This window comes from Capra hircus, chromosome 12 (assembly GCF_001704415.2).
Source record: "Capra hircus breed San Clemente chromosome 12, ASM170441v1, whole genome shotgun sequence".
Lineage (NCBI taxonomy): Eukaryota > Metazoa > Chordata > Mammalia > Artiodactyla > Bovidae > Capra > Capra hircus.
The window spans coordinates 14,923,601-14,951,478 of record NC_030819.1 but is presented as its reverse complement, the minus strand read 5'-3'; the positions used below and the strand labels follow the sequence as shown (position 1 = coordinate 14,951,478).

The 27,878-nt window shown below is 40.4% G+C and overlaps 1 protein-coding gene across 1 annotated transcript in view; it reads left to right on the top strand.

Moving 5' to 3' along the window:
- The window catches only part of LOC102185549 (multidrug resistance-associated protein 4), a 170,431-nt gene that overhangs the window by 60,163 nt on the left and 82,390 nt on the right, over window positions 1-27,878 (top strand). Inside the window, 7 exon segments of the mRNA XM_018056443.1 lie at window positions 1,053-1,149; window positions 3,624-3,821; window positions 5,165-5,305; window positions 6,061-6,098; window positions 6,791-6,885; window positions 13,326-13,472; window positions 17,440-17,519. Coding sequence (XP_017911932.1) covers window positions 1,053-1,149; window positions 3,624-3,821; window positions 5,165-5,305; window positions 6,061-6,098; window positions 6,791-6,885; window positions 13,326-13,472; window positions 17,440-17,519 — 796 coding nt within the window.

Sequence of the window (27,878 nt, the reverse complement as noted above, 5' to 3'; positions counted from 1 at the left end):
GAAACTGAGGTTGAGTCTCTCATCTGACATCAGGCTCATGAGAGGGACTGAGCTGCAGCCTGCTGCCTCCAGATGCCCACTCACAGGCTGAGCTCTGGCCCAGGTTCCTGAGATTTGCTCTGCAAGGGCCCTGGGCTCCCAGAGTACCTGCCTGGAGCCCTTGCTTCCCTGGATGAGTTGTGGATTTTGTGGGATGACACTGGGGCTGAGTTCCTAGGGGTTTACATTTGAAATGTAGGTGTAGTTTTTTTGTTTGTTTGTTTGTTTGTTTGTTTTTTACTGTGAAAACAATTTAAGTTTGAATAGTGAGGGGTGTCTTGACTAAGAGAACTGGTGGGTGCTCTGAGTCACTGGGTGATTTCCACTGTGATTTGGGCCATTCGGATTCTGTTCTTTTACTTTCATGTGTGGAAGGTGTTCACTCCAAATGAAAGGAGACTTGCTTCCTGGATGGAACTGGGAATGTTGTAGTGACTGATGGAGGCCACACTGACATTCATTTTCTATCTAATATTCTTTGGGAACACGTGTCTAGCAAATGCACTCTGGCAAAGATTACCAAGAATCTATTAGTTTTTTGTTGTGAATATTTACATCATTAATTATAAATAATCATCTAGAAAGCCAAGAATGTACACATTTTTAAATGACATGGATCCCTCTCCTCCCATTCCCAAATAGCGATAAAATAGTGTTTTAGTTTAGTCAAGTTTTGAGACCTCAGTATTACTCAGTTGTTTTCCTTTATGAAACATGTAAATAATTGTTAATCTGAGTTTTAGAGGAAAACACTTAGCTGTTTTTGCCTCCTCCAGTAGACTGGTTTTATGAATTTTTTTATAGCACTAGATGCAAATTTGCTGCTGATAAATTTAAGAACCTAGTTGGATTAATTGACTTATGTTTATTTAATTTTTATTATTGATTTGGTATTTAAACTAAAGATCTTTCACTGCTGTGTGGTCTTTGTCTCACTGTTTTAAAAATATAGGTTTTCAGTTTGAGGCACTCCATTAATGTGCTTTTGCTTTCTGTACCTTTTGCATTTGTAGGTGTATTTGTCAGGCTTTGAAGGAGAAGATCACAATCTTAGTCACTCATCAGCTGCAGCACCTAAAAGATGCAAGTCAGATTCTGATATTGAAAGATGTAAGTAATTTCTAGAAATCCGTGGAATTGCGAGCACTCAGGTGTGTTGAAGGGCAGACCTCCCCGCGGGTCACTCTCTTTGGGTTCATGGTAAACACCCTCTTCTCCCTCAGTTTTTTGCCTCCTTCTTCTCAGAGCTGGTGTTCATGCCTTGGAGGATGAACCTAAAGCCCTGTAGAAATGCCACTATTACACACTAAGCCACATAAACCCTAAAGTGTATAAAAGTGCAACCGCAGGGCTATTGAATCATCACTATTCTAATGAAATTTGTTAAGGATACTGTTGCAATTTTATTTAGAACTTTTTAATTTCCTCTTCCATGACTTAAGTCAAAATGTATCACTTAGAAATTAGAGATTCTAAGATCTTTTTGTATCCAGGTGATTGTCATACACAGTTTGCGAAAAGAGCATCTTCCATTAACACCAGAAGCGAGGTTGGGTATCCGAGCACCTCGGTCAGAGACGCCCTCTCTGCTGGTGTCTCCAGTTCCTAGTCTCACTGCCCAGGTCTCTATGTCTCCGATACGTGTGAGAGCCTGTGCAGCAGGAGGACAAGGCCCTGCCCTCATGGGGCTCCTGTTCTTATGGGAAGGATGTGACAAAGAAGGTGACATTTTGGCTTCCCTGAGGAGCAGCTGCCTCATGGGGTCTGAGTGACATGAAGGTGGCGGCCACGCAGTCACCAGGGGGAGGGGGTCTCAGGCAGGGGGTCAAAAGGAAGGAGCTGACCTGGCAGGTTGGAGGAATGGCAGGAAGCCCAGCGTGTCTGAGGAGAGGGAGCAGGGGACGGGAGGGAGCTGGTCTCCAAGCAATGGGCAGGGAAACCGGAAGTGGGATGGAAGCATTGGATGGTCCAGAGCAGAGGAGGGATGTCATCTAGAAGTGGGAGTTAAGAGATTCCTCTGATGGTCACTGGAGGGGCGACAGAAGAAGCAGTTAGGAGTCTTAGTAAAGCTGAGGAGACAGAAGTGTAGGCTCAGGCTAGAGATTCAGTTTCTAGAGCTACCGTGCAAGCTGGGTGACGGCAGGAGTTGATCGTCTCCCTGGTCTAGAGGTTTCAAGTCCCAAATCCAGGTGCTGGCAGGGCCGTGCTCTCCCTGGAGGCTCCAGGGGAGAGTCCTTCCCTCCAGCCTCTGGTGCTCACACGCCTTCCTTGGGTTCCTTGGGTTCCTTTGGTTCCTTGGCTTCCAGCTGCAGCGCTGTGGCCTCTGGCTCTGATGCCACATGACCGCTGTCCCCATGTCAGTCTGCGTCTCTTCTGTTCTCATAGTGACATCAGTCTTACTGGCTTTAGGGACACCCTGCTCCAGTGTGACCTCATCTTAACTTGGTTACATCTGCAGAGGCCCTGTATCCAATAAGGTCACGCCACAGGGGTCATGTTTGAGCACATCTTTCTGAGGAGGCGGCACCATCCAGTCCACACCTTCTGGCATGGCTGGGGGTGGGTGGAGAGTAGTGAGAAGGGTTCAGACTCAACCAGAGCTGCTCTCATGAGTTTTGCATCCTGAGATTTTTTTTTCCCCTGATGTTTTATTTGCTACTGAGGGAATCAGCTGAGTCTGGTTTCATGGGGTCAGAAGATAGGGAAACATCTGCACATTATTTTGTGTGACTTTGGAAGGGAGGGAAACTGTGCAAGGATGTGTCACATGTGTTCAAAGAAAATGATTTGATTGGCTGTGGATTAAGCAGATGCCTATTTTGGAGCCTGGTTGGCTGCTTGTGGTTGGTTGTTCCTAAGTTTTTTCTTGGATCTGAGTGCATTGATTCTGGCTTAGGTTTGGGTTTGTGGGTACAGACTGCCAAGGCTTTAGAGCCACCTCAGCCCCATGGACTCCTTATATAACTACTTTATCAGGTGGAATATTGAATTTTCAGTTGGGAACTTGCTGAGTATGTGGGGGCAGGTGTAGAGACCATGGAGATGCCTCTCATGGGTTTCCTGTCCAGGGCTGGTTCCTATTATCCCAGCCAGGCACGTGACAGTGTGACAGTGACAGTGGGCAGTGAAGATTAATGAGTGACTCTTACCCACGTGCAGATGGGCTGGGCCCCACCTCTGGGTTAAGTTTAAATTTCTTTCCTGGAATTGTCACATGAGACTTCTCTCAATCCCCATGTTGTCTAAGAAGACTGTGCTGATTCTCCCATCAACCTCTGTACTTCTTTCCGTCCCCAGGTGCCCAGGGTAGTCATGTCAATGGCCTCCATTTTTGACACATGAGCACACATTTCTTTCATTTCCCTCAGAAACTACCATAGGGACAGGATTTGGCAGAGAATGCAATGCTCAGTTCTGTACTGAGTTGACTGAAGTAGATTTCTCAACAAGAATTCTAGACCCAAGGATCATTTTTTTTTTTTCAAAAATCATAATTTAAAACCAGATAACTTTTCTTGATTAGTATTTAGGTTGGTTTAATATTATCAAATATAAATTAATTCCTCTCAACTTTTGAATTTTAGGGCAAAATGGTGGAAAGAGGAACTTACTCTGAGTTCCTGAAATCTGGGGTAGATATTTTTTCCCTTTTTGAGAAGGGGAATGAGCAGTCTGAACCATCTCCAGTCCCAGGAGCTCCCACTGCGATCTCTGAGTCTTTGGTTCAGTCTCTCCAGTCTCCCAGACCCTCATTGAAAGATGCGGCTCCAGAGGACCAAGATGTGAGTTTCTCATCCTGCAGTGTGCCTGGGTCTGTCTGCTCTTGGTGGTCTCAGGGACCTTCAGTCTGCTCTGCTCATGACATCTTCATTTGTCCCAGAGTAAACCCTAAGTTCCCAAAGTGTTGTTCCATGGAATTGGTAGAGTTAGAAGAGCATGAGGGGAGCAAGTCTGCTTGGGGTTCCCCTTTGGGTGTAGGGTGGACAATCTTATGGAGACCAGAAGTGGTTGTACTGCTATGAATTTCTGGGTTTATGTGACTCACACTGATTGAGAACTCATCAGTTCACCGTAGTTACATCCTATTCATGCTGGTGGCCCCTGGCTTCCCTTATGCATCCAGAGGCTTACTGTGAAGACCCCCTTAGACTGAGTCCTGCTGTTGCCACGTTAAATCAACTACTTTTCCTATGTGTTGGAATACTCTAGCACTGCCTGTGACTGATGGCATTATTTTGCCTCAGTGTCAGATGGTTTGTGATAGGCCAGAGGTAATGTGTGCAAAGGACCTGACACATGGTAGACACTTCAGTGTTAGTTCCTGTCCTCCTTTCTTACCCTTCAAGACTGAGAACCATATCTTAACAACCTTGAATCCCAGTGGCCAGGATAGAAGCAAGGACATCCTAACCTTCTGTGACTCTATAATGCATTCTAAGTCCCCCAGACAGAAATGCTGAAATGCACTAGATCTCCCTTAACAGCATATTCCCTTGATAGCCAAACCCTCAATATCCAAGCCTAGGAGCCTGGAATGACTCTGATAAGTATTCGGATTATCTGCTCACTTTCTAAACTCAGGAATCACTCTCTGAAACTTAGGAACCAAATAGATTCAGATCATATGCTTGCAACGTGCTGTCCAAACTCATATTACTCCAACTCTCTCTGTGAACTCAGTTTACTGAATTTGGCTAGTATTTTGAGCCTCAAGTATGTTTCATGTTTCTATCCTTGAATGACAGAGTCATCTAGAGGGATACATTATCTCCATATCATTTTGTGTATTATTTTAGAGCAAGCTTCTGCATTTATACATTAATTGATTTTGTTGTGTGTCAGTCATGATCTATTTTAAGCAAAGCCACCCAACCATTAATAACCTTTGATTATTTCTCATAGATTTGTTCAAGGGGGATGGCTGGGTCCAGGGGTAAAAGCGTATGTGATTTGGCCAGATATTCCCACACCCTTCTCCATAGGAGATGGACCATACTGCAATCCTAACAGTGTATGCAATGTCTCTGTTTCCCAAAGCTTCATGGTGGAGGACATTGTTGAAGAGTTGAAATTTGGGGTTCATTATTTAAAATTTCATCTCTCACTGCCATTTTTCCCCTTCCAGACTGAGAATATACAGTTAACACTACCTCTAGAGGACTACTTGGAAGGAAAAGTTGGTTTTAAGACCTATAAGGATTACTTCACAGCTGGTGCTGACTGGCTTGTCATCATCTTCCTTATTCTAGTAAACATCGCTGCTCAGGTACGTAAGGGGGTTTATTTTGATTTATGCACTCAGTTTTATATTTACATACTACTTATACTGTATTTTAGAATTATTTTTAAATATGTGTATTAAGAGATTTATCTCAAAAACTTGGCTCATGCAATAGTGGGATCTAGCTTGGTGAATGTAAAATCAGCAAGGCAGGCCTGAAGGCTGGATCCTCAGTCGGGAGCTGACCCTGCTGTTTTGAGGCAGAATTTCTTCCTCCTCCAGGAAATCTCAGGTTTTGCTCTTCAGGCCTTTGTCTGACTGGACAAGGCCACTGCAGTGTGGGGTGTGATCTCCTCTACTGAAGTTCTGATGATGAATGAAACATCATCCACAAAATACCTTCATGGCAACATCTGGATGGGTGTTTGGTTGAATCACTGGAGACTGGCCCAGTCAAGCTGACACCCAGGACTGACCATCCTGTACCTGTCAAGCTTTTGCTTTGAAAAGTCCCAACATTTGTACTGTTATTACTGCCTCTTGCAATCCACTTGAATTTACATTGAAGTACATTATATTTGGGGAGCAAAGTCTTCTAGGGAAAAGGGGATTTCTTTTAAAGATATTAACTTGTAAGATGCCCTCCCCTGACCTGTGGTCATTTGGGGTGTGGGGTTTAGTGCAGACCTGAGTCAGAAGGACCATCTCCATGCTCTGGAGCCTTTCTGTCCCCAGACTGGTGAGCGGGGTGTGAGGCTTAGTGATGTCAGTGTGTGAGTGACTGTTGTTTCCTGCTCCAGGTTGCCTACGTCCTGCAGGATTGGTGGCTTGCATTCTGGTGAGTGATTCCTGGTCTGACCCAAATGGCTGTGAAATGTACACAAAGCCTCACTTTCCCACAGAGTCAGAGGGAGAGATGTGGCTAGATCAGCCTCCTCTTCTGACCCTCACGTAGGTTCCCTGAAGAAAAATGAAAGTTCCTGCGTGTGGTGTGTGATCCCCCTGTGGTCTCTCCCCATGTCCCTCCCTTCAGCAACTTCTTCACAGTTTTTTTTTTCTCTTTTGGAACTTTTAATATTGTATCGGGCTATGGCAAATCAACAATATTGTGATAGCTTCATTTGAGCAGTGAAGGAATGCAGCCGTACACATACACATATCCATTCTCCCCCAAACTTCCCTTCCATCCAGGCTGCCACATAACGTTGCGCAGAGTTCTATGTGCTATAAAATAAGCCCTTGTTGGCTACCTGTTTTATTTATAGCAGTATGTGCATGACCATACAAACTCTCTAACACTCCTTCCCCTCGGCAACTAAGAGTTTATTTTCTAAGTCTGTCTTCACAGATAATTTTGAAAACTCAAAATTGTGATTCAAATTTTTGGAGGGAGACATACACAGGGCCTTGTGGGCTGGGAAACACTTTCCAGCATAAAATACATTTCTTGAATTGAGGTAATTTTTTGTGATATTTGTGTAAATTCTATGTGTATCTATAGTATAATATTTTTAATTTCCTGTTCCATAGGGCGAATCTACAAAGTGACCTGTATTCTGGGGCATTAGTAAAAGAAGATGAAGCTGTAGTGTTAGTTCTGAACTGGTACTTAGGAGTTTATTCAGGTAAAGTTGAGTCATCTGCTTTATAGTTCCAGAGTTTAAGGTGTATATTACAATGAGTCTGTGTGAGCAATGAGGGATTCCAGAGTAATTCAATAATGTCTTAACAAATGAAGGGTCTGAATCACATTTACTCTGTGAATTAATCAGAATAATTATTTTAAAGATCTACCAAAAGAAAAGAGGTTGAATGAAGACTCTTAATTTGCTCCATACTGGATTTTGGTAGTGATTTTGGTAGTTAAACCAGGAGTGCATATTGAGAAAATCAGCCACTAGAAGTATGTAGCTATTGTCTATTCTAATAGTTGCTTTTGCTAAATCTTATATCCTTATAAGAATGGGCAAGGGGATTAGAAATGTATCCCCACCTTGTGGTTCAGTTATTCCAATTCTGTCTGAATAAACCCTGGCTTTTATTGATCCTAGATGAAATCCTTTGTCAGCATGAGCCACAAATAAAGACGTTATTCCTTCCCAGGTATTCAAAGCTCCACTTTACCACACTGCTCACCTCCTGAGCTTCACTAATAAACTTGAGAAGCTAAGCAGGGGAAATCAGTGTCTGGAATTAGGATTCTTTCTCTTTCTTAATCTGAGATTACAGTACTGCCTCCTCCCCAACTGTGGGATTGATTTAAAATTTGGCTTGCCAGGCTAATATTAACATGACTCTCTCTATTGACAAGAGTATTTAGAATATATATAGCATAGCATTATATAGTATTTAAAGGATGTCTTTAACAAAAATTTTAAATGCCTTCTTTATCCATTCATCTGTTGATGGACATTTAGGTTGCTTCCATGTCCTAGCTTTTGTAAATAGTGTTGCTGTGAACACTGGGGTGCATGTGTCTTTTTGAATTATAGTTTCCTCAAGGTGTATGGGCAGTAGTGGGATTGCTGAGTCATATGGTAGTTCTATTTTCAATTTTTTAAGGAACTTCCAAACTGTTCTCCATAGTGACTGTGTCAATTTACATTCCTACGGCAAGAAGGTTCCCTTTTCTCCTCACCTTCTGTAGCATTTATTGTTTGTATATTTTTTATGGTGGCCATTCTGACTGGTAGTTTTGATCTGCATTTCTCTAATAATGATATTGAGCATCTTTTCATGTGCCTCTTGGCTATCTGTATGTCTTCTTTGGAGAAAGGTCTGTATAGGTCTTCTGCCCATTCTTTGATTTTTTTTTTTTTTTATTAAGCTGCATGAGCTGTTTGTATATTGTGAAGATTAATCCCTGGTCAGTTATAATTATTTTCTCCTATTCTCAGGGCTGTCTTTCCATCTCATTTATGGTACATATATACACTGGGCTGGGGGAGAAGGGCTTCCCAGGTAGCTCAAATGGTAAAGAATCTGCTGCAATGAGGGAAACCTGGATTTGATCCCTGAGTTGGGAAGACCCCTGGATAAGGGCATGGTAACCCACTCCAGTATTTATGCTTGGAGAATTCCATAGACAGAGGAGCCTGGCAGGCTACAGTCCATGGGGTTGCAAAGAGTCAGACGTGACTAAGCAACTAACACACATATACACTGGAATATTACTCATCCATAGAAAGGAATGAAATGGATAGACGTAGAGCCTGTCATACAAAATAAAGTAAGCCAGAAAGAGAAAAAAAAATACTTGTGTTAATGCATATATATATGAAATCTAGCCTCTTCATAGATCACTGCCTTATCATGGTGAAGGGGCTTGTATAACTCAATAGAGCTATGATCTGTGCCATGTAGGGCCACCTCAGACTGATGGGTCATATTCGAGAGTTCTGATAAAATGTGATCCATTGGAGGAGGAAGTGGCAAACCCCCCCAGTGTACTAGCCATGAGAAAAACTCAGGAACTGCATATGACACCAAAAGATTAGCCCCCCAGGTCAGAAGGTGTCCAATATGCTACTGGTAAAGAGCAGAAGACAACCTCTAATAACTCCAGACAGGATGAAGTGGCTGGGCCAAAGTGGAAACGCGTTCAGTTGTGGATGTGTCTGGTGGTGAAAGTAAAATCTGATGCTGTAAGAACAGTATTGCATTTTAGTTGATACGATATTTTTCAACCAAAGTATGTGAGACAGCAAAAGAGACACAGATGACTGTGTAAGAGACTGTGTAAGAGACTGTTTATAGAACAGTCTTCTGGACTCTGTGGGAGAGGGCGAGGGTGGGACGATTTGGGGGAATGGCATTGAAACATGTATAATATCATATATGAAATGAATCGCCAGTCCATGTTGGATGCAGGATACTGGATGCTTGGGGCTGGTGCACTGAGATGACCCAGAGGGAAGGTACATGGAGGGAGGAGGGAGGGGGTTCCAGGATGGGGAACACATGTATACCTGTGGCAGATTCATGCTGATGTATGGCAAAACCAATACAATATTGTAAAGTAATTAACCTCCAATTAAAATAAATAAATTTACATTTAAAAAAAAAGAAAATAATCAAAAAGTAACAGTATTGCATAGGAACCTTGATGTTAGGTCCATGAATCAAGGTAAATTGGATGTGGTCAAGCAGGAGACGGTAAGAGTAAACATCAACATCTTAGGAATCAGTGAACTAAAATGGACAGGAATGGGTGAATTTAATTCAGATGACCATTATATCTACTACTGTGGGCAAGAATTGCTTAGAAGAAATGGAATAGCCCTCATAATCAACAAGAGTCCAAAATGCAGTTCTTGGGTGCAACCTTAAAAATAACAGAATGATCTTGGTTCATTTCCAAGGCAACCCATTCAGCATCTCAGTAATCCAAGTGTATGTCCCAACCACCGATGCCAAAGAAGCTGAAGTTGACCAGTTCCTTGAAACCTAGAAGGCTTCTTAGAACTAAATGCAGAGTTCCAGAGATGAGCAAGGAGAGACCAGAAGGCCTTCATCAATGGACAGTACAAAGAAATAGAGGAAAACAACAGAAAGGGTAAGGCTAGAGATCTCTTCAAGAAAATTGGAAATATCAAGGGAACATTTTCATCCAAAGATGGGCACAATATAAGACAGAAATAGTAAAGACCTAATTAAAGCAGAAAAGATCAAGAAGAGATGGAAAGAATACACAGAACTATACAATAAAGATCTTAATGATCTGGATAACCATGATGATGTAGCCTGTCACTCAGGAGCCAGACATTCTGGAGTGTGATGTCAAGTGAGTCTTAGGAAGCATTGCTGCCTATAAAGCTAGTGGAGGTGATGGAATTCCAACAGAGCTATTTAAAATTCTAAAAGATTTAAAGTAATGCACTCAATATATCAGCAAATTTGGAAAACCCAGCAGTGGCCACAGGACTGGAAAAGATCAATCCTTATCCCAGGTTCCAAGAAGGGCAATACTAAAGAATGTTCAGTCCACCAGACAATTGCACTCATTTCCCATGCTATTAACATTATGCTCAAAATCATTCAAGTTAGTTTTCATCATTATGTGAACTGAGAACTTCCAGATGTTCAACCTGCATTTAGAAAAGGCAGAGGAACCAGAGATCAACTGTCAACATTTTCTGGATCGTAGAGAAAGCAAGGGAATTCCAGAACAACATCTACCTCTGTTTCATTGGCTAAGCTAAAGCCTTTGACTGTGTGGATCATAACAAACTGTGGAAAACTCTTAAAGAGATGGGAATATCAGACCATCTTAACCTGCCTCCTGAGAACCTGTATGAAGGTCAAGAAGCAACCATTAGAACCCTGTATGGGACAACTGATTGGTTCAGGATTGAGACAGGTGTATGACAAGGCTGTTTATTGTCACCCTGTTTATTTAACTTATACAAAGAGCACATCATGTGAAATGCTGGGCTGGATGGGTTACAAGCTGGAGTCAAGATTGCTGGAGATATCAACCTCAGATATGTGGATGATACCACTTGAATGGCAGAAAGCAAAAAGGAACTAAAGAGCCTCTTGATGAGGGTGATGAAGGAGGGTGAAAAAGCCAACATAAAATTGAATATTAAAGAAACTAAGATCATGGCATCCAAGTCCCATCACTTCATGGCAAACAGAAGGGCAAAATCTGGGAGCATTGATGGATTTCCTCTTCCTGAGCTCTAAAATCACTGCAGATGGTGACTGCAGCCATGAAATTAGAAGACAATTGCCTCTTGGCAAGAAAGTTATGACAAACCTAGATAGTGTGCTAAAAAGCAGACATCACTTTGCCGACAAAGTTCCATATACTCAAGGCTATGGTCTTTCCAGTAGTCATGTAAGGATGTGAGAGCTGGGCTATAAAGAAACCTGAGCACCAAAGAATCGATGCTTTCAAACTATGGTGCTGGAGAAGACTCTTGAGCATCCCTTGGACAGTAGGGAGATCAAACCAGTCAGTCTTTAAGGAAATCAACCCTGAATACTCATTGGGAGGACTGATGCTGAAGCTGAAGCTGAAGCTCCAATACTTTGGCCTCCTGATGCAAACAGCTGACTCACTGGAAAAGACCCTGATGCTGGGAAAGGCTGAAGGCAGAAGGAGAAGAGGGTGACAGAGGATGAGATGGTTGGATGGCACCACCAATTCATCAACTTGGGCAAATTTGGGGAGATGATGAGGGACAGGGAAGCCTGGCATGCTACAGTCCATGGGGTTGTGAAGAGTTGGACACAACTTGGCAACTGAGCAACAACAACATGGAATCTAGAAAAATGGTACAGATGAACCTCTTTGTAGGGGACCAATAGAGTCACAGATATAGAGAACAGATGTTTGGACTCAGAGTGCGAGTGGGATAGTGAGGGAGATGAATTGGGAGATTAGGATTGACATATGTACACTACCATGTGTAAAACAGATAGCTAGTGGGAAGCCGCTATATAGCACAGGGTGCTCAGCTCATGCTCTGCGATGACCTAGAGGGGAGGGATGGGGGATGGGAGGTCCAAGAGGGAGGGGATATATGTATTCATATAGCTGATTTGTTTTGTTGAGCAGCAGAAACTAACAAAACATCATAAAGCAACTATACCCCAATAATTTTTTTAATTAAGTAAAAATTTAAATATCCTCAAAGGAAATGCTTTACAAGCTTTCTACAATGAGTAAGTTATGTAAAAATCCTCTCATTGAAATTTGGTATTTATTTTATCGATCATTTGATAAGAAACTTGAATCTTCCAGCTGTTTACTTTCTGAATTGGTGGGCAATGAGAGTTTAAAGAAAAAGGAAGTGATTCTGTTACACGTTCATATAGGATGGTGGGCTAAGGCAAAGGCCTATTGATGGAATTCAGAAATTTAAGCAGCTTTCAGAATTTAAATAACACTGATGTGGCAGCTGAATGGAAAAACATACTTGATGGAATATATATTGCCAAAGTTATCACCTCTCTATATCACATTGTGAGTTGAAGAGATGTTTGGAGGGCTCTTCTAATTTTTATATGCATAGTATTCATTTATTTCATAATAAGACATAAATTTAAATGATTATAGTTATTTACAAATGCTTTTGGGTTCTATAAAATAGTGAGAGATTAGATTATCTTGTTTAGATTATCTCATGTCAAAATATATTTTGTAGTTTCTTACAGTTCAATTATTTAATAGGTTATCCACTTGCAACTTAGCATGGTCTTTTCATACTCTTCATAGTTACTTGGGAATAGAAGTAGTTACTTTATTTTTAATATTTTAATTTTTATTAATTTTTATTATAGTTGCTTTCCAATGTTGTGTTAGTTTCTGTTTTACAGCCAAGTGAACTAGTTGAACATGTATCTTCTCTTTGGATTTCCCTCCCATTTAGGTTGCCACAGAGCATTAAATAGAGTTCCCTGTGCTACACAGTAGGTTCTTAAAAAGTTATTTTACATGGAAGTAAATTTCCTTGTAAGTTACAAGGAAATGATAGATCATTTCTTCTTTTCCCTGTTAATTCATGTGCTGATAGCAAAGCATTGGAGAAGGAATGTCAACCCACTCCAGTTTTCTCGCCTGGAGAATTCCATGGATAGAGAAACCTGGGGTCTACAGTCCATGGGCTTGCAAAGAGTATGACACAAAGCATACCTTACTTTTAGATTATGGGACGTGTTGTAAATAATGAGATTTGAAATGTGGAGAAAGGAAGATCAGCTACTTGTATAATTATCTTTCTTTTAAGTTTTATTAGAACTTAAAATTGAATTAGGCAAGCCCAGAATGAAGCTGCTATTTACACAATTTTTCCCCCATGTTGTTTCTATTTAGCGAGAGGAAAACAAGTGATTTTTATAAATGTAATTTTTGAAAGCACTAAACTCTTACAGAATCTACTTTATATATATATATATATATATAATTTTTTAGTTCTGTATTCTATATATGTAAATATCTATAAAAATTGTATTTATAGAATGAAATACACAGTATCTTTTTAAACTGCCTGCTGTGCCTTAGCACGATTGAGGATAAGACGCAGATTTTGTGCTGAGTGATGTTTCTTTATTTCAGGGTTAACTGTGTCTACTGTCCTTTTTGGCATCACACGGTCTCTGTTGATATTCTACATCCTTGTTAATTCTTCACGAACTTTGCACAACAAAATGTTGGAGACCATTTTAAGAGCTCCAGTATTGTTCTTCCATAGAAATCCAATAGGTAAGTCAGACACTCAAGTTTCTTAGTGAATATGTCTTGTTAACACATTTAGTGCCTGATTACATTTCCATATTTGAAAATGGAAGAGATGCTTGGAAGAAAATCACTGTGTATGTTTATTCATTTTCTACAAAAAGCATCATTGGTAATTTTTCCTACCAGAGAAAATGTGAATATAGGAGCATATAAGCTTTTATTCCAATTTATTCATATATGTAAAAATAACATGAATGTTTACTTTACAGGATGATTTAGGAGTCCATTTGATATGTGGCATATGAAACATCCAACAGATGATTAAAATGTGTTGAAATGTTTTTTACTAGTTCTTGAAACATTGGCTGTGTTACATAGTGTTAAGCTAACTAGGAAAGACCTTCTTCCAGGAACATCTCTACAGAAGACAGGCTGTGTGTTTCTCTCTTTCATTGCCCATCCATTTTTGGGACCACAGAGCTCTGATATGTGCTCATATTTTGAGTTTTACCTAAATGGTAATGTAAGATTAATTAAAATACAAGATCAGTGAAATGTAAACATCCTCTTCAATAAAATGAACTCTAGTTTTACAATGGACTTGTGGTTACATTAAAGATGTCTTGTGGTATGTAGCAGGTAGATCTACAGTATTAAGTAAGAATATCCCTGAAAGTTTTCCAGTGGCTCCTTCCTCCACCCTGAGGCCTTCAATCAGTCTTGCTTTGTTTGGAAGGTAGTCTCCTGACCTGGGTTCCTATGAAGAATTAGTTAATCAGAGTACATGCCCACTCTGTTCATTTGTTTGACTTGTGCTGAGGCCCAGGGTGGCTTTGTTTTTGCAGGTGATGATTGAAAGGGCCTGTTGAGGCAGGGATGTGACTGGAGGGAGGAGAGCAGTAGCCTTGGCCAGGCCACCAACTAGCTGTGTGATCAAGACTACTTTGTGGCCAAAGTATTGGAGTTTTGGCTGCAGCATCAGTCCTTCCTGAATATTCAGAACTGATTTCCTTTAGGATGGACTTGTTAGATCTCCTTGCAGTCCAAGGGACTCTCAGGAGTCTTCTCTAACACCACAGTTCAAAAGCATCAATTCTTCAGTGCTTAGCTTTCTTTATAGTCCAAATTTCACATCCATACATGACTACTGGAAAAACCATAGCTTTGACGAGATGGAACTTTGTTGGCAAAGTGATGTCTCTGCTTTTTAATATGCTGTCTAGGTTGGTCATAGCTTTTCTTCCAAGGAGGAAGCATCGTTTAATTTCATGGCTGCAGTCACCATCTGAAGTGAATTTGGAGCCCCCAAAAATAGGCTGTCACTGTTTCCATTGTTTCCCCATCTATTTGCCATGAAGTGGTGGGACCAGACGCCATGATCTTAGTTTTCTGAATTGAGTTTTAAGCCAACTTTTTAAACACATGTTCTTTAGTTCAGGCATTACGAGGAGCACAGGATGGTAAACTGCAGAGGCACATACAGATTTCATCTTATTATGAAGCTGGAGTGAGAAAGTGATTGGAAGTGTCTTTGCTATTATGTCTATGATGTTGCTCTACTTTACCTGTTAATATGAACACTACTGTTGTAATTTTGGGAGCATCAAGTGGGAATGAGTTTGTGACCATTGTTAACCAGGCTCTTGATGACCTGTAGGCATCTCCAGATGCCGATTTATTATTCAAGGATTTGGAACCAAGTTTAAATCTTTCAGGTCACTAATCCTAGAGCAGCAGGCATGCACAGTGTGTATCTTGTCGTCCCCTCCTGCATCTATCATCAGAACTTCATTGCTTCAAGAAAATAGAAGCCCAAATAAGTACTGCAAAGATAGGCTCAAAGGTTTAGGGGCATCAGTTATTTACTCTTTTAGCAATGTATTATATTGAACTCTTCCCTTTGTTTATTTTCAAAAGTAGAATTTGTAATAGATTGTTTATAGTGGACTTTTTTTGTGATATATGATGGCATGAAGAGAAAACTACACAGAATGGTATTACTTGTTACCAAGTTCAAGCTCGCTCTGCTTGCTTCACAAGGCTGGTAAGACTTACAGACATGTGTTAAGGCAAAGAATAATGACTTTATTTGGAAACCTGGCAGACTGAGAAGATGGTGGACTAATGTGTCAAAATAACCATCTTATTGGGGTCTGGATGCCTGGTTCTTTTATAGGACAGAGAGGAGAGGAGGCAAGAAAATAATGTCAAAGGCCATTTATCTTGTACAATAAGAGGGTGTTTGTTCATTTTTTCTTTTCTGCAGCCATTCACAGTTGGTGAGGGTCAGATTGTCTCCCTGTGAGCTGGAAAAAAGCCACTTTAACATTCATGCAGAGGGGCAGGGTTCCTTGACAAAAGCAGTGAATAGCAGTGGTCAAAGAAACAGATCCAGCATGGAGTCAATATTGGCTCCTCCCTGTTATAGTTCCTTTGATGTGCACTTCCCCTGTCTGGGGCCAGTGTCCTGCTCTTTCTCATCCTGAGTCTCCTCAGGGAGCACCACCCTTTCAGGAGTGACTGCACCATCCTTTGTTTACTGATGTGACAGGTGACATTTTTAGTTTACAGCAGATATTTACCAAAAATTTCCATATTCTGTCCTGCAGCCTTACGGATGTATTATTATTGTGGATTCTGAGAAGGGAAATAAAATCAATCTTAGTCATTTAGTAATATGTCTGTTTTCCTGCCTACATCCCTTTGGTCTTCTTAGATGCTTATTCACAAATCTGTGCTTGTCACACCTGGTACTCCTTTGAAAATAACGACTCTTTACCCGAATAGTAAACTCACAACTTGGAAATGGCCACAATCCAAAATTTCCCAGAATGTGAGGTTCTGTGAGCCATCTGGAGGGAAAAAAATTACAAAGAGGTTATAATTACGTTGATTTAAAGAGTATCACTTGGAGAAACTAATCTTGATAATTAAAGCCAAATTGGTGTGACAATTAGGATTAACTTAGGTATTTTGCAACTGTTTGTTTGCCAATTTAGCTGTTGGAGTGAGTCTTAGATGGGATGGATCTAAAGGGAGGGAAATTCTCAGATCCACCAACCCTTCTTGATACTGCCACAAGATTCCCCCATTCTTTTAAAAATCAGGGCTCAATTTCAATTCCCCACCCACTGCCATTTGGTGGTATTTTTGTTTTTCTTTAGGTATCATCCTGTTTTGTCTTTCTTTTTACCACTGATGTTGGTTTACTTCATATGTTCTTGTTTTACCGCTAGTCATGTCTGACTCTTTTGTAGTCCCATGAACTGTAGCCTGCCAGGCTCCTCTGTCCATGGGATTTCCCAGGAAAGAATACTGGAGTGGGTTGCCATTTCTTTCTCCAGGGGATCTTCCTGACCCTGGGATTGAACCCCTGTCTCATGTCTCCTACATTGGCAGGCAGATTCTTTAGCACTGAGCCCCTAGGGAAGCCCAATACATTAAATATTTAATGGTGCTTAGTCACTCAGTCATGTCCAACTCTTCATGACGCCATGGACTGCGGCCTGCCAGCTCTGCTGCCCATGGGGATTCTCCAGGCAAGAAAAATGGAGTGGGTTGTCATTTCCTTCTCCAGAAAGTATTTAATACATGGACTTAACATGTATTTTTTAACGATTTATTTATTTAGTTTTAGTTGCATTGGGTCTTTGTTGCTGCATGTGGGCTTTCTCTAGTTACAGCAAGCAAGGGTTACTCCCCATTGCAGTGCCTGGGCTTCACACTGTGGTCACTTTTTCTGTTGCAGAGCTCAGGCTCTAGGCACATGGGCTTCAGTAGTTGTGGTGCACAGGCTTAATTGCTCTGCAGCATGTGGAATCTTCCCGGACCAGGGACTGAACACATGTCCCCTGCACTGGAGACACTGTACCACCAAGGAAGTCCCTAAATATATATTCTTCAAAATTAATGTTTTGATTTGTTCATGAATTGTTTATCTTAAAGCTTCTATCTGAGGAAATGAGCTATTTCTCATATCCTGTTCTTGCAGGAAGAATTTTAAATCGTTTCTCCAAAGACATTGGGCATATGGATGACTTGCTGCCTCTGATATTTCAAGATTTCATGCAGGTAACATAACAATCCTGTCAGAGTTTTCACAGGGACTAGCAGAGTGCCTGTTTCTCAAGGCCTTCTCGCAGGGGCTAAGGATGGTCTTCTGGCAATGCATCCTGTTATCTTCAGTAAAGGTCATGTTTGTGAGAGAAAGGTGAAGTTGTGATGGGAAGCCTGAGTTAACATGAGAAACACCTGGGGCAAGAGTGGCTACACAGTCACATCAAGGCTGGTTTGAAGCAGCAGCATGCTGGGTAAGTGGTTCTCCCTCTGCCTTCCAGGTGTCTGGCGTGGATTCCCTTTACTGTGAGTGCATTTTGTAATATAGAAATAATCACCTCTCATGGAAAGATAGCCTAGATTAACTAAATTATGCTTTGTATTGGGCTTCCCATCTGGCTTAGTGGTAAAGAATTCACCTGCCAGTGCAGGAGATGCAAGAGATATGGATTTGATCCCTGGGTTAGAAGATGTCCTGGAGAGGGGAATGGGATCCACTTCAGTATTCTTGCCTAGAAACTTCCACAGATAGAGGAATCATACACAACTGAGCACAAGCACTGTGCATTGTATTCCCATAGAGGACAAATGTTTACTGCAGCATTTAATTTGGATAAAACCATGTGTGGTTACTTACAAAGCAAAGGTTGGGTACAAATAAGGTGAGAATAATACTTTAACAAGAACAATGTTGTTCTTTAGTCACTAAGTTGTGTACGGTTCTTTTGTGACTGCATAGACTGCAGCTTGCCAGACTCCTCCAGCCATGGGATTTCTCAGGCAAGAATCAGTATTGCCATTTCCCTGTCCAGGGGATATTCCTGACCCAGAGATAAAGCTTGTGTCTTTGGCATCTCCTTCATTGCAGGTAGATTCTTACCACTGAGCCACCTGGGAAGTCCAAAAAGGACAATAGAAAGCGCTTATTGAAGATAGAAAGGCTTTAAATCAGTAATTTGATTACGGGATCAAAATCATCTCAGAAAATGTTTTTTGGTTTTGTAGGCAGTTTTGCTTTTCACAAGCTGATTGCTCTGTCTTAAGGTGTCAAAAAATAAAGAGAGAGAAAGACTTACAGGAATACCTCCTACTCAGCCTGTTTGTGAACTTGAGAGTCTAAGGAATGATGTTAGGTCATCTCAGTTCTCATCATCACATTTAGCATTGTTGCTCTTATGGAGTGTTTTTTTTTTTTTTCGTACTTTTTTTCTGTTTTTCTGTCTACTTATCAGTGATTAAGCCTGTGGGGAATTTACTTTTTCTTTCCAAGTGTTAATTTTGGAAATGAAATGCATTTGTCCAAAGCTGCACACAGAAATGCAGCAATGAACAGTGTAACATGGTCCTACAGATAGTGCAGCCAGCGGGCAAGGCTTCCACTGGTACCAGTGAGAACTAAGCTGAAACTCGGAGGCAGAGGACTTTTCCTGCAAAGATGTCTGATTGTTTTCTTCTCTTCTGCAAACTTGTTTTATAAATGTGCCCTGCTGGGTTTAGCTACATAATTTATCCTCAGAAACAATTTTTCCCTGAAAACAGTGTCATGTTTTGACAGTGATTGTGAATTACTTTGAAAGGATTTTGTGAAAGGTTCTGTTTCTTTGCTACAGTAAGCTAGGCCAAGGTTGGGTTTCCACTGTGTGCTTAGCATATGGTTTGTTAGTCCTCATAATCAAAATTTGTCACATAGTTTTGCATGGCATATGGAGGGACAGGGATAGATGCTATCTGATTTCAGTAGGAAATATTCTCATTAAAGAGGAGAGAAAATTCTAGTCTAGGTGATTTCCATTCCCTCCTCTCCCACTTATAGTTCAATTATCTTGAAGTTTGGTGGAGGCATCCTGTAGTTCATTAGAAGAGTCTGCTCTTTGATAGAGAGACCTGGGATGAGCATGGAGCTTATGTATTCTTCACTGAGCAAGCAGTTAAATCTCTGAAGATGGATAATATTGCCAAGAGAGAGGGAAGCATTTTAGGAGCCAGGATCGGAAGCTTAGGGAAGGCTTGATATTCAGAGAGAAGCAGAGAAAGAAGGGGAGTATAGAAGACACATATTAAACAGCAAGGATGAGAGGAGGAGATCCAGTGGAGACCTGAGGAAGACAGGTCTGTATAGTGCAAATGAGAAGGTGAGTCCACAGAAACTTGTTGGTTAATTTGGAATCAGGAGGTGTCTGGTGACCTGAGGAGCAGGTTTCAGATGGGAGGAGTTACAGAGCAAAGGGCTGCAAATCCAGGAGCCATGGAGGGGGTTGATGTAAAGACAGGCTACTCCTGGAAGGAGTTTGAATGAATCAGAAGAGAGGCCCATCTGGATGTAGGGTCTGAGGAGGTGTTGCTGGTTGCTTGAGATTTTAGTTTCTGGGAAGGGAGTATGAGCGATGGTAGGTGCTGTTTTTCCCTCTCTTCGCTCCTTCTCTTCAACAAACAGGGATTAGAGTTGAGGCCCTGAGGTACCGCGGTGAGTCAGGCATGAAGCCCTGTCCTTATTGGTCTCCTCCAGTCTCCCAGGGAAGGAAGACATTCAGAGACTCACCCCTTGATGGCTTTGGAATCCTAATTGTGGGAGCTCTGTGGAGGAAGTCTTGGAAGGCAAACTATATGTGGGGGCTGGAGGCAGTTAGGGAACCTAGTCCAGGGGTAGCTGGAGCTTCTAGGAGGTGACCTTTGATCCCAGATGAGGGGAAAAGGCTGCTGTGGATGGTGTGGCATGAAGTGCTGGTGGAAGCAGAGTTCCTGTGGGGGACCCAGTCTTTCTGTCAGTCACCAGCTGAAAAGGGGGAAGGGAAAGGTTTGGCATGGTGTTCACTTTTGTTTACAGTGTTCTTGCTTGGAGAATCCCAGGGACAGGGGAGCCTGGTGGGCTGCCATCTATGGGGTCGCACAGAGTCGGACACGACTGAAGCGACTTAGCAGCAGTAGCAACTGTGTTCAAACTCAATTTTGATGGTTCTGCTCATCCTTGGTGTATTTGATAAACCTTGGAAAATTCTTGATCATTTTTATTTTTATTACTTCAAGTATGTATTTACTTCTAAAGTATGTATTACTTTTTTTCCTCATCTAATTCCTTCTCATTTCATAAATGAGAGATTTCATAAATGGCATCTCAGATAGTTTATTTAATATTTTGTAATAGTGACACCAAGTGTGGCTAATGAAAAGCCTGGATTCTGTGTAGTGGTCCACACTGCAGGACAGTCCGCCCACTAAGACGATGTGACTCAGAGACCGCCTCCCAGCAGAGGGCGATCGTGAGTTTGTGCACCATCCTGTACACTGACAGCTACCAGATAGGCTGCCTATTCAGTCACATTAGAGTTGGGAAAACTGGAGCTGTTCACTATTTCAAAGGATGAAGGAAAGCAGCATAAAAAATCAACTTATGCGGTGTGATTGCACCTGATAATCATTCATGATGTCAACAGCTTTAAATTGTGGCAGTGCAGAGCCCCGCAGTCTCCCTTTCCAAGCCTCCATCCCAGCTCTCCCTCTTACCATCTCTGCCCCACAAAGCCACACTCTCCTTTCTGTAAAATGGAGAAAATAATACCTGCTTCTTAAGGTTTTGGGGGCAGATAAAAATGAAGACATTTTAATATTATTATTCGCATAACGTCTAAATGCATGTTGAACACTAAGTAATGGATACCTAATTTAAAAAATACCACGTGTGTTGTAGGTGAGAGAAATAGTCTGATGACAGTGGCATTTGTTGTTCAGTCACTAAGTCATGTCTGACCCTTTGCCACCCCATAGACTGCAGCATGCCAGGCCTTCCTGTCCCTCGCTGTCTCCTGGAGTTTGCCCAAATTCATGTCCATTGAATCAGTGATACCATCAGCCATCTCATTCTCTCCTGCCCTCGTCTCCTTTTGCCTTGGTAAAATGGCATTATGTTGCATTGAAGTTATTTTCAGAGACAGTTTCCAGGCCCATAAATATCATCTCATGAGTTCGTATCACACAGATTCTAGGTTTGTAATCCTTAAAGATTTTAATGGACACTTTCTTTGGTAGACTCACAGAATAAAAATCAGTTGTTTTCAAGACAGACCACTGAGCATTAACTATTTCAGAGCAATATCATTTTCATACGATTTGCCGAAGTCCCAAATAGCACTGAATAAGGATCTCAATTATCTAAAATTCTTGTCAGTGAAATCATCATCTCCAAGGAGTCTTCCTATTGCTAAACAAGTGAAATTGAAGGTGAGATGTGGAAGTTAAAGTGCCTAAACCTTAAAGTGCATTTTAAGTTTAGGTATTTTAGTTTTCAAAAAAAATTGGGGGACTGTTCTGAACTTGCACACAGATGCTCTCAGCAAAATACTATAATTTATTAAGGAAAACTAAGTTGTAAAATGCTTATTTCCCACACACCCCTCAATTAGAAAAAAAAAAAAAATCAGCAGCTTGGCAGAGCTCAACTGACTCTTCACATCCTTCCATAGACACAAGGGGCTTATTCTGAGGCCTCTTGAGCAACCAGTGATTAGACCACCAGGGTCTGTTTCATTCCCTCCTCAGCACACGTAGAACTCACTGACTGCAGTTTTATGAAGTGAAAATGCCCAAGAAAAAGAAGATGTGAAGGAGGTGTCCTCAGTCATTTCTTTCCAGAGAGGGAAGAGCAAAAGAACAGACCACTGCATCTGGATATTGAGAACAAAGCCTGAGACTCAGTGTAATAGGTTATTGTGGGTCACTTGCTTTTGCAGCCTTTACTTGTCTCAGCACCACTGACCCTTGCATTTCATTGTGTGGAAATGTCAGAGGAAGTGTGTAGAGAGTATCCCAGCCTCTCCCACTGAACAATGACTTTGTCATTCTGAGATTTCTGTGGGTGTTGATCCCTTCCCCTACCCCTTCCTCAAATCCCCCTTAAGGATGTTTATTTTTAATATATATGTAATACTAGTGCTTTGTGGATATTTTCTTCCAGTCAGTGGCTTGCCATTTATATCCTTAGTAGAGATCAAGGTTTAATTTTGATGACATCTAATGTTTGCCATTTTTTTCTTTTCTTTTGTAGTTGATGTTTTTGTATCCTAAGAAATCTTTGCACATCCTTAGGAGTGTGAAGATACTTTTCTATGTTCTACCTTTTTAGATATTGGTGCATCTTGCACTGTTTTTTGTATGTGAAAGAGTAATTAGTGGCTGAAGTTTATTTTTTCCAATTATCTGGACACATTTGTTAAAGACTTTTATGCATTGAATTAAGGAAATCTGCATCTGTATAATTTATTTTGTTCCTTAAAAGTTACAGTTTATGCCAATATTTAGATCCTTATACCAATACTGCATTCTTAATTACTGTACATTTTAACAAGAGATGAAACCCATAGTTTAAATCACCTAACTTTGTACTTCTTTGTCAAGGTTGCTTTGGTCATTCTGGATTCTTTACTTTTTATGTATAAATTTTAGAAACCTTCCAATTTGCTTTTAAATAAAAGCCTGCTGAAAATTTTATCAATATATCCTTTTAGCTATAGGTTATTTGAGAAGTCTGAGTCTTAACAATCTTGGATCTGCAATTATGAATACATATCTCTCTCTGCTTATTTAGGTCTTTTTATAATTTTAGAAATATTTTGTAGTTTTTAGTATAGACATCTTACACTTCTCTGGTTAAATTTATTCATATTATCATTGGATTGTTTTTTTTTTTAAATTATTTGTTTATTTTTGGATGTACTGTGCCTTCTTTTGGAGAGGGCAATGGCACCCCACTCCAGTACTCTTGCCTGGAAAATGCCATGGACAGTGGAGCCTGGTGGGCTGCAGTCCATGGGGTTGCTGAGAGTCGGACACGACTGAGCGACTTCACTTTCAATTTTCACTTTCATGCATTGGAGAAGGAAATGGCAACCCACTCCAGTGTTCATGCCTGGAGAATCCCAGGGACTGGGGAGCCTGGTGGGCTGCCGTCTCTGGGGTTGCACAGAGTCGGACACGACTGAAGCTACTTAGCAGCAACAGCAGCAGTGCCTTCTTTGCCGCGTGTGGCTTTCTTTAGTTGCGGGGAAAGTGGGTGACTAGTTGCTGTGGGTGGGCTTCTCATTCTGGTGGTTTTTCCTGTTGCAAAACATGGGCTGTAGGGTGCATGGGCTTCAGTAGTTGTGGCACATGGGCTTAGCTGCTCTGCGCATGTGGATTCTTCCCAGGAATCGAACCTGTGTTTCCTGCATTGGCAGATGGATTCTTAACCACTTGGACCACTAGGGAAGGCTTGTTTCTGATACCATTATAAACTTGCTAGTTGCTAGTCTATAGAAATATAGTTGATTTATGTGTGAATTAACTTTGCATTGCCTGGAGTTGATGGCAGTAGTTTTTTTTTTGTTTGTTTTTAGTTCTGTAGGATTTTATCCATATACAGTCATGTCAGCTGTAATAATGACAGTTTTGTATCTTCATTTCCAGTATTTATGACTTTTATTTCCTTTTCTTGACTTGTTGTGGCTGGAGTTTCCAGTTAGTGTTGAAGAGAGTTGGTTAGATCAGTTAATCTTGTACTCTTAGGGCAAAACCTATCAATATATTTTTCATTACCAATAATATTAATTCCAATTTGTAGGTAGGCATCTGTTGTCAGATTGAAAAAGTTGAACTTAACATTCCTGGAATAGAGTTTACTTGGTTGTAATGTAGCATTGTTTCTATGTATTGCTGTATGTAGTTTGTCAAGAATTTTTGTATCTGTTGTTCATGAAGGATATTGGTCTATAATTAGCTTTTTAAAATATTTTGTTGGCTTTTTGTGTCAGAATTATGTAGCCTCAAGAAAATACCTGGGAAATATTTCCACTTTTAATGGTCACTTTAATGTGTCAGCTTGACCAGACTACATCCCTCAGTTATTCAGTCAAAAAGTGATCTGTCTGTTCCTCTGTAGGCATTTTGTAGATGTGATTGAAGTCTATCATCAGTTGATTTTAAGTAGGAACAATTATCCTACATAGTCAAGTGGGCACAGTTCAGTAAGTTGTAGGGCTTTAAGAACTAAGCCTTCCCTGAAGTAAAAAGAAATTCTGCTTGTGGAGAACAGCATCAGCTCCTGCCCAAGGGTTCCAGTCTGTCCTTTGTAACAGCCAACCCTGAGCATTTTGGACTTACCCGGTCAAGTTAGATTGTGGAGTATTATCTTTTATATATTGCTAGATTAAGTTCATTGGTATGTTGTTTAATATCCCAAGACAGTTAAGTTTGTAATTTTCCCTTCTTTTAATGTCCTTTTTTTTTTTATTTTATTTTTACTTTATTTTACTTTACAATACTGTATTGGTATTGCCATACATTGACATGAATCCACCACGGGATTATACAAGCTCCCAATCCTGAATCTCCCTCCCACCGCATATCATCTCTCTGGATCATCCCCATGCACCAGCCCCAAGCATCCTGTATCCTGTATTGAACATAGATTGGCACTTTGTTTCTTACATGGTAGTATACATGTTTCAATGCCATTCTCCTAAATCATCCCACCCTCTCCCTCTCCCTCAGAGGCCAAAAGTCCGCTCTACACATCTGTCTCTTCTGCTGTCTTGCATACAGGGTCATCATTACCATCTTTCTAAATTCTGTATAGTATACTGTATTGGTGTATTCTGTCAGTATACTGTATTGGTGTTTTTCTTTCTGGCTTGCTTCACTCTGTATAATTGGCTCCAGTTTCAGCCACCTCCTTAGAACTGATTCAAATGTATTCTTTTTAATGGCTGAGTAATACTCCATTGTGTATATGTACCAAAGCTTTCTTATCCATTCATCTGCTGATGGACATCTAGATTGTTTCCATGTCCTGGCTATTATAAACAGTGCTGCAATGAACATTGGGGTACATGTGTCTCTTTTGATTCTGGTTTCCTTGGTGTGTATGCCCAGCAGTGGGATTGCTGGGTCATAAGGCAGCTCTATTTGCAATTTTTTAAGGAATCTCCACACTGTTTTCTATAGTGGCTGTACTAGTTTGCATTCCCACCAACAGTGTAAGAGGGTTCCCTTTTCTCCACACCCTCTCCAGCATTTATTGCTTGCAGACTTTTGGATCATAGTCATGCTGACTGGTGTGAAATGGTTCCTCATTGTGGTCTTGATTTGCATTTCTCTAATAATGAATGATGTTGAGAATCTTTTCATGTGTTTGTTAGCCATCCGTATGTCTTCTTTGGAGAAATGTCTATTTAGTTCTTTGGCCCATTTTTTAATTGGGTCGTTTATTTTTCTGGAATTGAGCTACGTAAGTTGCTTGTATATTTTTGAGATTAGTTGTTTGTCAGTTGCTTCATTTGCTATTATTTTCTCCCATTCAGAAGGCTGTCTTTTTGCCTTACTTATAGTTTCCTTTGTTGTGCAGAAGCTTTTAATTTTAATTAGATCCCATTTGTTTATTTTTGCTTTTATTTCCAGAATTCTGGGAGGTGGATCATAGAGGATCCTGCTGTGATTTATGTCGGAGAGTGTTTTGCCTATGTTCTCCTCTAGGAGTTTTATAGTTTCTGGTCTTACATTTAGATCTTTAATCCATTTTGAGTTTATTTTTGTGTACGGTGTTAGAAAGTGATCTAGTTTCATTCTTTTACACGTGGTTGACCAGTTTTCCCAGCACCACTTGTTAAAGAGATTGTCTTTACTCCATTGTATATTCTTGCCTCCTTTGTCAAAGATAAGGTGTCCATAGGTGTGTGGATTTATCTCTGGGCTTTCTATTTTGTTCCATTGATCTATATTTCTGTCTTTGTGCCAGTACCATACTGTCTTAATGACTGTGGCTTTGTAATAGAGCCTGAAGTCAGGCAAGTTGATTCCTCCAATTTCATTCTTCTTTCTCAAGATTGCTTTGGCTATTCGAGGTTTATACAAATCTTGAAATTATTTGTTCTAGTTCTATGAAAAATACCGCTGGTACCTTGATAGGGATTGCATTGAATCTGTAGATTGCTTTGGGTAGTATGCTCATTGTCACTATATTGATTCTTCCAATCCATGAACATGGTATATTTCTCCATCTATTAGTGTCCTTTTTGATTTCTTTCATCAGTGTTTTATAGTTTTCGATATATAGGTCTTTAGTTTCTTTAGGTAGATGTATTCCTAAGTATTTTATTCTTTTTGTTGCAATGGTGAATGGAATTGTTTCCTTAATTTCTTTTTAAACTTTCTCATTATTAGTGTATAGGAATGCAAGGGATTTCTGAGTGTTGATTTTATATCCTGCAACTTTACTATATTCATTGATTAGCTCTAGTAATTTTCTGGTGGAGTCTTTAGGATTTTCTGTGTAGAGGATAATGTCATCTGCAACCAGTGAGAGTTTCATTCTTCTTTTCCAATTTGGATTCCTTTTATTTCTTTTTCTGCTCTGATTGCTGTGGCCAAGACTTCCAGAACTATGTTGAATAGTAGTGGTGAAAGTGGGCACCCTTGTCTTGTTTCTGACTTTAGGGGAAATGCTTTCCATTTTTCACCATTGAGGATAATGTTTGCTGTGGGTTTGCCATATATAGCTTTTATTATGTTGAGGTATGTTCCTTCTATTCCTGCTTTCTGAAGAGTTTTTATCATAAATGGATGTTGGATTTTGTCAAAGGCTTTCTCTGCATCTATTGAGATAATCATATGGATTTTATTTTTCAATTTGTTAATGTAGTGAATTACATTGATTCATTTGCGGATATTGAAGAATCCTTGCATCCCTGGGATAAAGCCCACTTGGTCATGGTGTATGATCTTTTTAATGTGTTGTTGGATTCTGATTGCTAGGATTTTGTTAAGGGTTTTTGCATCTATGTTCATCAGTGATATTGGCCTGTAGTTTTCTTTTTTTGTGGTGTCTTTGTCAGGTTTTGGTATTAGGGTGATGGTGGCCTCATAGAATGAGTTTGGAAGTTTACCTTCCTCTGCAATTTTCTGGAAGAGTTTCAGTAGGATAGTTGTTAGCTCTTCTCAAAATTTATGGTAGAATTCAGCTGTGAAGCCATCTGGACCTGGGCTTTTGTTTGCTGGAAGATTTCTGATTACAGTTTCAATTTCTATGCTTGTGATGGGTCTGTTAAGATTTTCTATTTCTTCCTGGTTCAGTTTTGGAAAGTGGTACTTTTCTAAGAATTTGTCCATTTCTTCCACGTTGTCCATTTTATTGGCATACAATTGCTGATAGTAGTCTCTTATGGTCCTTTGTATTTCTGTGTTGTCTGTTGTGATCTCTCCATTTTCATTTCTAATTTTATTGATTTTATTCTTCTTCCTTTGTTTCTTGATGAGTCTAGCTAATGGTTTGTCAATTTTATTTATCCTTTCAAAGAACCAGCTTTTGGCTTTGTTGATTTTTGCTATGGTCTCTTTTGTTTCTTTTGCATT